Source organism: Pelodiscus sinensis, chromosome 8, assembly GCF_049634645.1.
Source record: "Pelodiscus sinensis isolate JC-2024 chromosome 8, ASM4963464v1, whole genome shotgun sequence".
NCBI lineage: Eukaryota > Metazoa > Chordata > Testudines > Trionychidae > Pelodiscus > Pelodiscus sinensis.
Window position 1 is genome coordinate 29,655,041 of NC_134718.1, and position 12,773 is coordinate 29,667,813.

Genomic DNA, 12,773 nt, shown 5'->3' on the forward strand with positions numbered 1-12,773 from the left:
TCTAGGGCGCCAAGATAAATGACCATTGAGGGCTTTGGAGGCAGGGGCGCCGATCACGCGTTTCATCTAGGGCGCCAGTTGCCGGCAGCTTGTTTAGCGCCACTCCTGCTTATCTCCATTTCATAAATGGGGAATCTGAGGCACAGGACAGTGAAGTTACTTGCCTGAGATCAGTTGCAGTCAGGATCCCAGGAGTAGGCTTAGGGTCAGGCAGGCATACACTCGTTCAGCAAGGATTTCATCTCCACTGATATCTCAGCTGTTTATTTTATAAATCATAGAATAATAGGACTGGAAGGGACCTCGAGAGGTCATCGAGTCCAGTCCCCCGCCCTCAAGGCAGGACCAAGCTCCGTCTACACCATCCCTGACAGATGTCTATCTAACCTGTTCTTAAATATCTCCAGAGAGGGAGATTCCACCACCTCCCTTGGCAATTTATTCCAATATTTGACCACCCTGACAGTTAGGAATTTTTTCCTAATGTCCAATCTAAACCTCCCCTGCTGCACTTTAAGCCCATTACTCCTTGTCCTGTCCTCAGTAACCAAGAGGAACAAATTTTCTCCTTCCTCCTTGTGACACCCTTTTAGATATTTGAAAACCGCTATCATGTCCCCCCTTAATCTTCTTTTTTCCAAACTAAACAAGCCCAGTTCATGAAGCCTGGCTTCATAGGTCATGTTCTCTAAACCTTTAATCATTCTTGTCACTCTTCTCTGTACCCTTTCCAATTTCTCCACATCTTTCTTGAAATGTGGCGCCCAGAACTGGACACAGAACTCCAGCTGAGGCCTAACTAGTGCAGAGTAGAGCGGCAGAATGACTTCACGAGTTTTGCTTACAACACACCTGTTGATACAACCTAGAATCATATTTGCTTTTTTTGCAACAGCATCACACTGTTGACTCATATTCAACTTGTGGTCCACTATGACCCCTAGATCCCTTTCCGCCATGCTCCTTCCTAGACAGTCGCTTTCCATCTTGTATGTATGGAACTGATTGTTCCTTCCTAAGTGGAGCACTTTGCATTTCTCTTTATTAAACCTCATCCTGTTTACCTCTGACCATTTCTCTAACTTGCTAAGATCATTTTGAATTATGTCCCTATCCTCCAAAGAAGTTGCAACCCCACCCAGTTTGGTATCATCTGCAAACTTAATAAGCGTACTCTCTATCCCAATATCTACATCATTGATGAAGATATTGAACAGTACGGGTCCCAAAACAGACGCTTGAGGAACTCCACTTGTTATCCCTTTCCAGCAGGATTTAGCACTATTAATAACAACTCTCTGACTATGGTTATCCAGCCAATTATGCACCCACCTTATCGTGGCCCTATCTAAGTTATATTTGCCTAGTTTATCAATAAGAATATCATGAGAGACCGTATCAAATGCCTTACTAAAGTCTAGGTATATGACATCCACCGCTTCTCCCTTATCCACAAGGCTCGTTATCCTATCAAAGAAAGCTATCAGATTAGTTTGGCATGACTTGTTCTTCACAAACCCATGCTGGCTATTCCCTATCACTTTATTACCTTCCAAGTGTTTGCATATGATTTCCTTAATTACCTGCTCCATTATCTTCCCTGGGACAGACGTTAAACTGACCGGTCTGTAGTTTCCTGGGTTGTTCTTATTCCCCTTTTTATAGATGGGCACAATATTTGCCCTTTTCCAGTCTTCTGGAATCTCCCCTGTCTGCCATGATTTTTCAAAAATCATAGCTAAAGGCTCAGATACCTCCTCTATCAGCTCCTTGAGTATCCTGGGATGTATTTCATCAGGACCTGGTGACTTACTGACATCTAACTTTCCTAAGTGATTTTTAACTTGTTCTTTGTGTATCCTATCTTCTAAACTTACCCTCTCTCTGCTTGTATTCACTACGTTAGGCACACCTCCAGACTTCTCGGTGAAGACCGAAACAAAGAAGTCATTGAGCATCTCTTCTCCCTCCTCACTAAGCAGTGGGCCTACCCTGTCCTTGGTCTTCCTCTTGCTTTTAATGTATTTATAAAAGGTCTTCTTGTTTCCCTTTATGCCTGTAGCTAGTTTGATCTCATTTTGTGCCTTTGCCTTTCTAATCTTGCCCCTGCATTCCCGTGTTGCTTGCCTATATTCATCCTTTGTTATTTGTCCTAGTTTCCATTTTTTATATGACTCCTTTTTTATTTTGAGATGATGCAAGATCTCCTTGTTAAGCCAAGCTAGTCTTTTGCCATATTTTCTATCTTTCCTACACAGCGGAATTGTTTGCTTTTGGGCCCTTAACAACGTCTCTTTGAAATACTTCCAACTCTCCTCAGTTATTTTTCTCTTCAGTCTTGCTTCCCATGGGACCTTACCTACAAGTTCTCTGAGCTTATCAAAATCTGCCTCCCTGAAATCCATTACCTCAATTGTGCTGGTCTCCCTTCTACCTTTCCTTAAGATCATGAACTCTATTATTTCATGATCACTGTCCCCTATACTGTCTTCCACTTTCAAGTTCTCAACTAGTTCCTCCCTATTTGTTAAAACCAAATCCAGAACAGCTTCTCCTCTGGTAGCTTTTTCAACCTTCTGAAACAGAAAGTTGTCTCCAATGCAGTCCAGAAACTTATTGGATAGCCTGTGCCCCGCTGTGTTAGTTTCCCAACATATGTCTGGATAGTTGAAGTCCCCCATCACCACCAAATCTTGGGCTTTGGATAGTTTTGTTAATTGTTTAAAAAAGGCCTCATCCACCTCTTCCACCTGGCTAGGTGGCTTGTAGTAGACTCCTAGCATGATATCACCCTCGTTTTTTACCCAGAAAAGTAATTGGATCAGTTACCACAGCTGATTCTGGAAGGCTGACAAATACATTTGTGCTAGCACAATTTTCCTGATTGCCCACTTTCTCCTCCAAGGAACTGAAGTGAAGTTGCAGAGAAGAGATATCTCTCTATCAATAAGCACTGTATCATCTTCTAAATTGCTAAACCTGACTTTTACAGTTAGCATTTTTGGGGTATTATTATGAAATTCTTGCAAGGCACATTTTGTATTTTGATTAGGATTTTTCAACATACTGTGCACATCTTTCGTATTATTGTTTCTAGTATGAAAGATCTGGTTCCCATGCTTTCATCCTTCTCAGGTTTATTTGAGGAGAAAGTATTGAAAACCCTAATATACAATTTTCTTTAAAATTATGTTGCAAAAAGATGGTATGTTAAAGAGAACTAAATTTCACATACTTCAGATAATGAAATACTAACTCATTGTACTAAAACCAGTAAAAAAAGAGCTACAGGTTGTTATCTTCAAGAACTCAAATAAAAAGCAGCCAAGGTGGACAGTCCCAAAAAAGCATATCTTATCTTCAAGATTTTAACAATAAGGTCATTCTGCTGGCATCTCATGTTATTGGGAGATGACTTAATTTAATTATCATATTAAGAAGAATGATGGTCAAATGTAACTGGCATTTAAAAAAAAAATTAGCACTTTCAAACTTTTTAAATTTCCCATTCAAATATGTCCTCTCGCTTATATCTTGAGAATTGAACAGGCTTCACATACAAACATGTATTTAAAAAAAAAACAGAACATAATTTCTTGGATTGTTTAAATACTAACTAAGCTTTTTGCTGGGCAGAATAGGAGAGACGAAACTTTTTAGTTTGTTTAACATGAAGAATATGTGGTCATTTCACATGGAATGTTTATTTCATACTTATTTAGTATACATTTTAAACATTTATTCATTTGGCTCTTGTAAAATAAATAAATGTTAATAAAAATAAGCATTAATAAAAAAGGCAATTTAGCATTGATAAATAAATCCTGGTTATTAAGAATAAATGAAGATAATACAGTACGTGTATAATTTTTATTCTTGAAATAATTTGCAATTGTATTTTCTTTTTTAAAAATATCATTTCTTTTCTTTGTTTCAAATAAAAGCCTTTTGCTTTGTTTCTTTGCAGGCAAGGCCTTGGAAAAGGCTGGAGGGAAAGAATTTTTAGAAACAGTAAAGGAACTCCGCAAATCACAAGGACCTTTGGAAGTTGCTGAAGGTAAAAGGGATACTATATTATCTTTTTGAATATACCAGCTTTTCCTCCTTCCAAATATCTTTCCTTTTTCCTGCCACTCTGATCTGTTCTTGGGTTAATCTAGGACTTTGTCTTCACTAGGAGATATTGTTATAAAATTCCCTCTCTTAACTAGTGCTGATATAGGGGACATACCTGAATGAAAAGGAGGGGTCTTAGATGCCCCCTTTTTATGGTCTGTGGCAGTAGTTAATTGCCTTTACTTAGATTAAGGGACCATTTCTGCCTATGGCAGTCCCAACATTGGGGAAATGAAAAGGTGAGCTTTATGATCTCCCACTCCTAGACTTGAATATTGTGTTTTCCTCAGCGATAGCTTAGAACTTGCTGGGGCACAGGGTTGAAACTGAAGCCCAAGCCACACCATCCCTGGCAGCCGCATTACAATGTGGTTGTGTGACCCACTCTGTGTTGACAACTCATCTTGTCAGTTTGAGCAGTTTGAGAACTGATCTTGTCTGATCTCCTTTCATAACACAGACCATAGAACTTCCCCAAAATAATTTCATGACTATAAAGATTTAGAAAAACTTCCAATCAAGGTTTAAAAATTGTCAGTGATGGAGAATCCACCAAGTGTCTCAAGTTAGACATTCAAAACTATTGAATACTTTTGACACTTTTGGCCTTAATCTCTTTGTGCCTTTATTTCCCAGATATAAAATGAGGCAATAAATCTACCTAACCCCCCAGGGAAGCTGTGAAGAGAAATTATTTTAAAAATCTGTGAAGCACTCAGATATAATTGAGACAGCACCATAGACATGCCCATCAGAAAAATTGATAATACTGTATGCAGTACAGAGTATTGAATGATGTATGTTAAATCAGGCCTGAGATCACACTCTGAAAGAGAATAAAGACAAATTATAAATAACTAGCCATTCACTGAAAGATCCTGTGGGAAAATAATTTGATTATGTAATTAACAACTGTATCTTAGTGCAGTGTTTCCCAAATACTGGGCCTCAGCGTGGCTGCCGGGAGGGGATAAGGACAGGCTGGGACGAGGGGGGCGGGGGGAGGAACCGGCCGCTGGGAAGCAGGGCAACGGGGCTGTCCGGCAGAGATTGCGGGGGGGAGGGGGAGAAGGCGACAGAAGCAGGTCTGGACGGGGCGGGGGAGGCTGGCCTGGGGAGATTGGGAGGAGGAGGACTGGAGAACCAACCTCTGGAAGCAGGGCTGGACGGGGGCAGCAGGGTTGGATGGGGGAGATCGGGAGGAGAAGCGGGGGTGGAGGGTGCGAATCGGCCGGCAGGAAGCGGGACTGAGCCGGGTACATGCAGACCCGGGCACACGAATGATACACCTCATAATAATAACACTTACCTAATTAGAAAATACCGGACATTTTATTTGTCTGGTATTTTCTCAATTTGTTTCCCGGACAGAATCCTCAAATACCGGACTGTTTGGTACAAAACTGGACACCTGGCAATCCTACGCTTCCTTGCACCCTACTCCTAGCCAGATACTGCCCCCTTCCCAATCTGATCCTGCTCCCGCCTCCTGGAGTGCCTATGCGGCACTGGGTCCCCCAAGCCCTGGCCCAGGCTGGGCGGAGGATGCAGCCGGGTGAAACACTGAAAATTTATTCATTTTTAATTATTTTTTTATATGTGTTTATATTTTTGGGCTGCAAAAAACAGTACTGAAAAAAATGGGTTTCAACTAAAGTAAAAAGTTTGGGAAACCCTGGTCTAGCCAGCTTTCTATCCATCTTACAGTCCATTTATCCAATCCATATTCCCTTAACTTGCTGGTAAGAATATTGTGGGTGACGATATCAAAAGCTTTGCTAATGCTGGCACTGAGGGTTTTGGGAGGACCAGAAACAACGTATCTGAATATTCATAATTTGCTTAATGAATATGCAAATGAATGTTACCGGTCCCCCAAAAGCTTGTGAATGGATTTACTGGTCCCCGTGTCAAAAAGTTTGGGATCCCCTGTCTTAGTGGAGGCAATTAAGGTTACAAGTGCAACCTTAGTTCTGGAACATATCCTAACTTTTAGGGGGTTAATTTTGCAGCCTTAATGTTCTTGTAACAGTTTTTGGGAGTGAATAATAATTAGTGCTATGAGTGAAGTGTTATGGGATGGAAAGCATGATGATTGTAAAATTATTGTATTAGAAACTAATCACCACCTTTTCTTTATGTATTAGCTGCCCTCAGCCAGTCCAGTGGTTTAGCAGCAAAGTTTGTGATCCATTGTCACATCCCACAGTGGGGTTCAGACAAATGTGAAGAGCAACTTGAGGAGACTATTAAAAACTGTTTAACAGCTGCAGAGGACAAGAAGTTAAAGTCTGTGGCTTTTCCCCCCCTCCCCAGTGGCAGGTATGAATCTTTATCCAAAAGCGGCTAATATATTATTGTAAGGGGCAGCTGTGGCAGGTAGGGGGTTTATCATAGAGGTTAGATTCTATTTCCATTGAAGTCAGCGGTGAAACTCCAGTTTGGCTTCAGTGGTGCAGGGGCGTGGGTGTAAAGTGTTTCTTCATACCATTTTACTCCAGAAGCATCATTTTAGCATGAAGTTATTAAAAAAACCCTTTATAATACATTATGTAGAACATAATCTAATAAAAAGGAGACTCAAATTGGGTAGTTAAAAAACAGGGCCTACAAGCTATGTTTTATGTTGTTGGTGAATACTTCTCTTTGGGTCTGATTTACAGCTGCATTACTTCAGTTTTATGCTCCCTAATGTCACAGTGGTTTTGCCCACAAAAGCTCATGATACCGTCTACATGTTTTGTTAGTCTTTAAAGTACTACTAGACTATTTGTTGTTTTTAAGTTTTTCTTGTTACAGACTGAGCTACCCCTCTGAAACTACCCAAAATAACTACCCTGCACCTTTGAAACACACCCGTTATTTTGAAATAACAGGCACACTATTTCAGCATTCCCTGTAACCCTCATTCCACGAGGGTTAAGGGATGTGTTGAAATAGCGCATTACGTCAAAATTTGGCACGGTGTAGAGGAGCCAAATTTCAAAATAAGCTATTCCAAAATACAATCGAAATAAGATACACAATTAGCGCAAATTGTGTATCTTATTTCAAGTTTAGGGTGCTGTGTAGACATACCCTTAGTGTCAATGCCAGCATAAAATTGGACATAAACAATAGTGAATCTACTTGACCATTCCAATGCCTGAGCAGTGTGATAGAAGCAGGTAAATATTGCTTTGTTATAGGTTTTCCCCAAGAGAATCTATTAAACAAAACATTACAAAATATTTTCTTTTAGATAAAAATTGTTTTGTTTTTAAAGTGTGACTCTGCTCTGAAAAAACTGTAAAAATCATTGTGGGATTGCAGGTCTGTCTCCCAATAATTTGCATATCAAATGTGCTTGGTTGACAAGTATAAAACAGTGTTTTGTTATTTTAACTACCTGCTCACTAACCTACTTTGGACTGTCAATAACAAAGCTTATGCAAGCCAAATTAAGCCTAAATTTACACTTATGTAACCCTGATGTCTGCAGCAGATACCCTTATACTTGCACAACCTGTTATGATTAAGTTTGTAGAGTTTTAAATGATTGGACTGAAGTACACAATTTCACTGGTTTCTTTCAAGAGTAGATGCTATCCTACTCTCTCACCGTGTTGACTTGTGTTAATAGGAATAAAAAAAAGGTTAAAAATAATTTTATAATTGTAACCTTTACATTTGAAAAAACATTTATAGTTTTCAAAATAGTGTAATGTCCATTGTGACCCTAGTCTTTTCTTTAGAGAGCTTGTTCATATATTGCCTATGCTTGGACCACACCCCTCAAGTACTCAGGACTGCAGTTTTTGCCCAGTAGTGTCCATTGGGCAGCATATGTAGCAACTGTCCTTGTGCTTCTGGCCTAAAGATATAAGGGGTGGAAGGGCCCAACTGCCATTTCTTTCAGTCCATGGCTGAGCCAGAGGCCCCATGTCAACCTCTCAATGTATCATTTCTTTCACAAACGCTAAATGTAATAGGTATTTATTAGCATTCATTAGGTTAGTTAGTGTTAGTTAGATAATTACCTATTGAACATTCTGAATAGGCTATCTTCTGTTGATAGTTTTTATGTTCCTTTATTGTTTTCCTGAGATCTTTTCTCTGTTAACAGACTTAGAGATGTCACATTCCTAAATCACATGCTTTTAAATATTGCCTCTCTTGTGAGACAGCATCTCCTCTCTCTCTCCTGATCTCTTTTTTTATTTGGGGTAATCCCATATCTCCACTAAATGGTTGGTATACAAACCCTTTTCTAAAAGGACTTTAAAATCTAGAGAGGCAAATCTCAAAATGATTTTTATTAGGCTGCTTCATGGGACTGGACTCTGATCTAAGCATAGTTGGACAAGTTCCATCATAATCCAGAAATGCCCCAGTGAATTATAGATTCACTAGATTCAAGGCTCCATCTTCAGATTCTGGTAGGATGATTATTAAGTCCTCAGAAGAAAAGGAGCATCGCTGCTCTGCTAAAGCGAAAGGAACATCTGCTGTGGGAACTTCTAAGAAAAAGTCTAAGTCTATATATTGCTCCCAGTCAGAAGAGGCTCCATGGCCCAATTTGAGTACTGTGGGAGCTCAGAGGGAGAATGGTGTGAGACTTTGGTATTGTGTCACAAACCGAAGTCAGCTGCCTCAGTACTAGGGCATCGGAGATTATTTGGGCACTCACCACGGCTTTCTCCAAGTGAAAAGGACCCAAAATCCCTTGATGTATTTGGTCATGAGTGATTCTCTACCATCTTACAGTTCAGACTTTTGCATTATCAAGCATTGTTGGTGGTTGTTTTTTGAACTAAAACCAATTTTTGGATTTTACCAATAAACTACGTCAGGAAAGCAGAGAGAGAAATTTAAATCTTTAATTACAAAAGGAAACAATATATAGAGCATCCTTAGAGGTGCTTCTAACTCATCTTTGCAATCCACAGAATCACTAGAAATTATGGGATGGCACCCTGGGCTCAGGGTTTTGACAGACAACTGGGGAGGGTCTTCTTTTTGAGAGCTTGAACCTTCTTAGCTTTAGGACTGCTGACATGCTCCACACATGGAAAGATTCCCAAATCACACTTAGGCTATGTCTAGACTGCAAGCCTCTTTCGAAAGAGAGCATCTAGACTGCACGTTGAACTTTCGAAAAAGCGGCTTGCTTTTTCGAAAGAAAGCATCCAGTGAGTCTGGATGCTCTCTTTCGAAGAAGCCCTATTTACATTGAAGAACGCCTTCTTTCGAAAGAGGAACTTTCGAAAGAAGGCGTTCTTCCTCGTGAAATGAGGTTTACCGCCATCGAAAGAAAAGCCGCGTTCTTTCGATTTAATTTCGAAAGAACGCGGCTTGAGTCTGGACGCAGGGGAAGTTTTTTCAGAAAAAGGCTACTTTTCCTGAAAAAAACCCTGAGTCTGGACACAGCCCTACTGTTTTAGGGTTCATACACCTGCTGCCAAGAGAAAACAAGTCCCTGAGTTCTCATTCAGTATCATTTCAGACTTCCATTTGAATTAAATTGATCTGCCTACTAGTATTCTTTCCCAAACCACATTCTAATCAAGGAGCCTCTGGGTCGCACACTTTACACGTTTGCCTCAGCATTTTGCTTTCGTGTTAGCTGACAGAATGAAAATGTTAACTGATTTCAGGCCAGTGTACAGGTTCAGGGTGCATTAACTAATTTAGGATCCCCAGGTACATAAGAGCCTGTTCTATGGTGGGCACTGCCACCATCTGCTGCTTCCATGCAAAATAGTCTCACTTTGGACATCTTTAAGGCATCTACAGGATTTAGTACATACTTTTACCAAGCATTACTCCATAGTGGAAGCATTGAGGTCTGATTCTTCCTTTGGAAGAGCTGTACTTCAATCTTTATTTAAAGTGGACTCTGAGCACCCACCTCCACACATCGGATCACTACTTGGAAGTGAACAAGAACAGAATATATATGACAAGGATTTGAAGAAGAAAAGTTTCTTACCTTTACAGGTAACTGGAGTTCAAGATATATTAGTCATATGTATGTTGCCTGACCTACCTACCTTTTCCACTGCTCTGGAGTCTTTTATTGCACTGGGATTCAGCAGTGGTGAAGGAACTGAATGACAGTTAGGCCCACACCATCCTTTGTCTTCCATATGGGAGCATAAGAATATGCAGGGCATACGTGCAGATCCCACAGACACTGCTAGCCAAGATACCAATCTAACTGCATAGGGAACATGCACACCAAGAGTGGAATATATATGGACAAACCATCTCAAATAAAAAAAAATAAGATAAATACTTTTACTTTCACTTACTATTAAATTTGAGAATGCATCCTGCTAAAGCAAAGGAACTAATCCTGAGAATTCTAGCCATACCAAGTTTCAAACATTTTTCCTATAGTTTTGTTCAAAAGAATGTTAGGGATTTTTACTGGCTTTTTTTTTTTTTTTTTTTTTTTAAGAGGATAGCGGTGATGTTGCGGTTTGTTTTTTTATAGTGAGAAAGTATTTTTTTCCACTTCCTTTTGAGTAGGGGAGAAAAGTTCTTTGAACTTCTATGCTTAAAAAAAAAAGTAGGCCTAGACCAGTGATGGAAAAAGTCAACCCTAAAAATGAACATTTCAGAAAGATGTGTGAAAACAAATTATAAAACTATTTTGCAACATTATACTCACCAGCAAAAGTTATTATAATACAGTGTTATTGAGTTCATGTTGCTATGAAAACCTAGAGTTTTATTTCTTGTGTGTTTTATTCTTGCAACTAGCATTGCATTAATTCAGGATTTGTATTTGTGTGTGTGTGTATGCACACATACATATACACACTCATTTTGCAAATGCATTTTATTCTTTTTTGTTCTTTTCAGTGTTATGAGTAGTGCTTCCATGCACTATTATAATGACTGAATTTGAGACTAACTTCCGTCTTTTCCTTTTCTTCTTCTTTACATAGAAACTGTTTCCCAAAACAGACTGCAGCCCAGGTGACTCTCAAAGCCATTTCTACCCATTTTGATGACACTAGTTCTTCCTCCTTGAAGAATATTTACTTTCTGCTTTTTGACAGTGAGAGCATCGGAATCTACGTGCAAGAAATGGCCAAGCTAGACACCAAGTAGCTATGGCAGCCAAATGAAACTTTCTTTTTCAGCATAAATTTGAGTAGCATTAAAAGAATTAGAGGTGGGTTTTATTTTTAAAATGTGGCAAAGAGGGGGAATGTTAGTAGTTTGATGTTTTGTGAGTTAATGGAGACCTTTGCTATGGAGGAGAGGGTTTAGTCTGTGATTAATTCTTGCTATACACACCCTCTACCATTTTATATCACCTTAACGAAATCTTGAGTAGTTAATTTGCCAGCTCTCTTCAAGTTTGTTTAAATGTGTCTTGCTTTTTTAGTTTAGGACTCATTTTAGATTTGTAGCTTTGAATTTTACACACAAATTCTTTGTCCCCTTTATTTTTTGAGGGTGAATGGCAAATTCTTTTTTGGGGGGTCTACATTCCATGTTGGAGAGAGAATTTTAAAGGTGTACTTGGACCTTCTATTTTGTTTTATCCCATAATAACTTCTGTAATTACTGAGAATATTTCATCTTGTTTTTTGTTTTATAAGAAAAAAAAAGAAAATGTGTCAAGTGTACTTATTATCAACCATACCCTATTGCAGACACTTTTGCCATAAAATCAAAGTCAGCACTATCCCTGAGGGGTGGAAATATTTGATATGTGAAGCTTTGGCATACAGATAGTACCAAATTTGTGGCCACAAAATACTTCCATATAAGAGACATTGAATTAGACCAGTGGTCACCAACTAATAGATCAGGATCTACCCATAGATCTTAGAGCCTGTGACAGATGATCCTGATTGGTTTGGCTGGGAAGCAAGCTATCAACTTCTGGCACTTCAGTTGCCCCTCCATCCACTGTGCTCCCCCAGGCAAACGGCCTATCCCTTAAGCCACTCCAGAACCCAGCCCACCTTCCTACCTGCCCCTTATCCTGCTTTCCTAATGCAGGAGTCAAGTCCAACCCTGGGGCAGCCTTTGTTGGCTGTTCAGCTGCTGCCTGGGTGGATGGAGATGGGTTGAGCTCATCACCCTGTGCTCCAGCAGTTGATGCCCTATCCCCAAGTACACTGGAGATCCCCCTCCACCTGTTCCCTTATCCTGTTTTACAGATGTGGGAGCCAGCTCCATCCCTGGAACAGTCTGTATTGGCTGTTGGGTTGCTGCCTGGGAGGGGGGGGGGGGTGGAGTGAGGGCCGGGAGGATTCTAGTCTACCACCCTGTGTTCCAGATGCTGATGCCCTATCCCCTAGGCCACTCCAGAACCCAGCCCACCTCCCTACCTTTGGGACATCCCTTATCTTGCTTTCCTAATGCAGGAGCCAGCTCCATCCTTAGGACAACTGGTGTTGGCTGCCAGGGCACTGCCTTAATGGGTGGGGGTAGGGCTGGTGGGGACTCCAGTCCATCTCCCTGTGCTCCAGCCACTGATGCCCTATCTATCCCCTACTCCATTCCAGAACCCACCCCCTCCCTGTCTTCAGCAGGTCCCTTATCTTGCTTTCCTAATGCAGGAGCCAGCTTCATCCCTGGGGCAACCTGTGGTGGCTGTCCAGCTGCTCCCAGGGTGGGTGGAGGAAAGGACTCAAGCCCCCAACTTTGCA

At 40.5% G+C, this 12,773-nt stretch overlaps 1 protein-coding gene across 2 annotated transcripts in view; it reads left to right on the forward strand.

Annotated features, from left to right (window-relative positions):
- The window catches only part of MACROH2A2 (macroH2A.2 histone), a 45,627-nt gene extending 33,897 nt beyond the window's left edge, over nucleotides 1–11,730 (forward strand). For both annotated transcript variants that reach the window (XM_075934945.1, XM_075934946.1), the window contains exons 7-9: nucleotides 3,968–4,057; nucleotides 6,264–6,438; nucleotides 11,052–11,730. In XM_075934945.1, the coding sequence (XP_075791060.1) occupies nucleotides 3,968–4,057; nucleotides 6,264–6,438; nucleotides 11,052–11,217 (431 nt within the window). In that variant the 3' untranslated portion in view covers nucleotides 11,218–11,730. The remainder of the gene's footprint in view (nucleotides 1–3,967; nucleotides 4,058–6,263; nucleotides 6,439–11,051) is intronic.
- The last annotated feature ends 1,043 nt before the right edge of the window (nucleotides 11,731–12,773 follow it).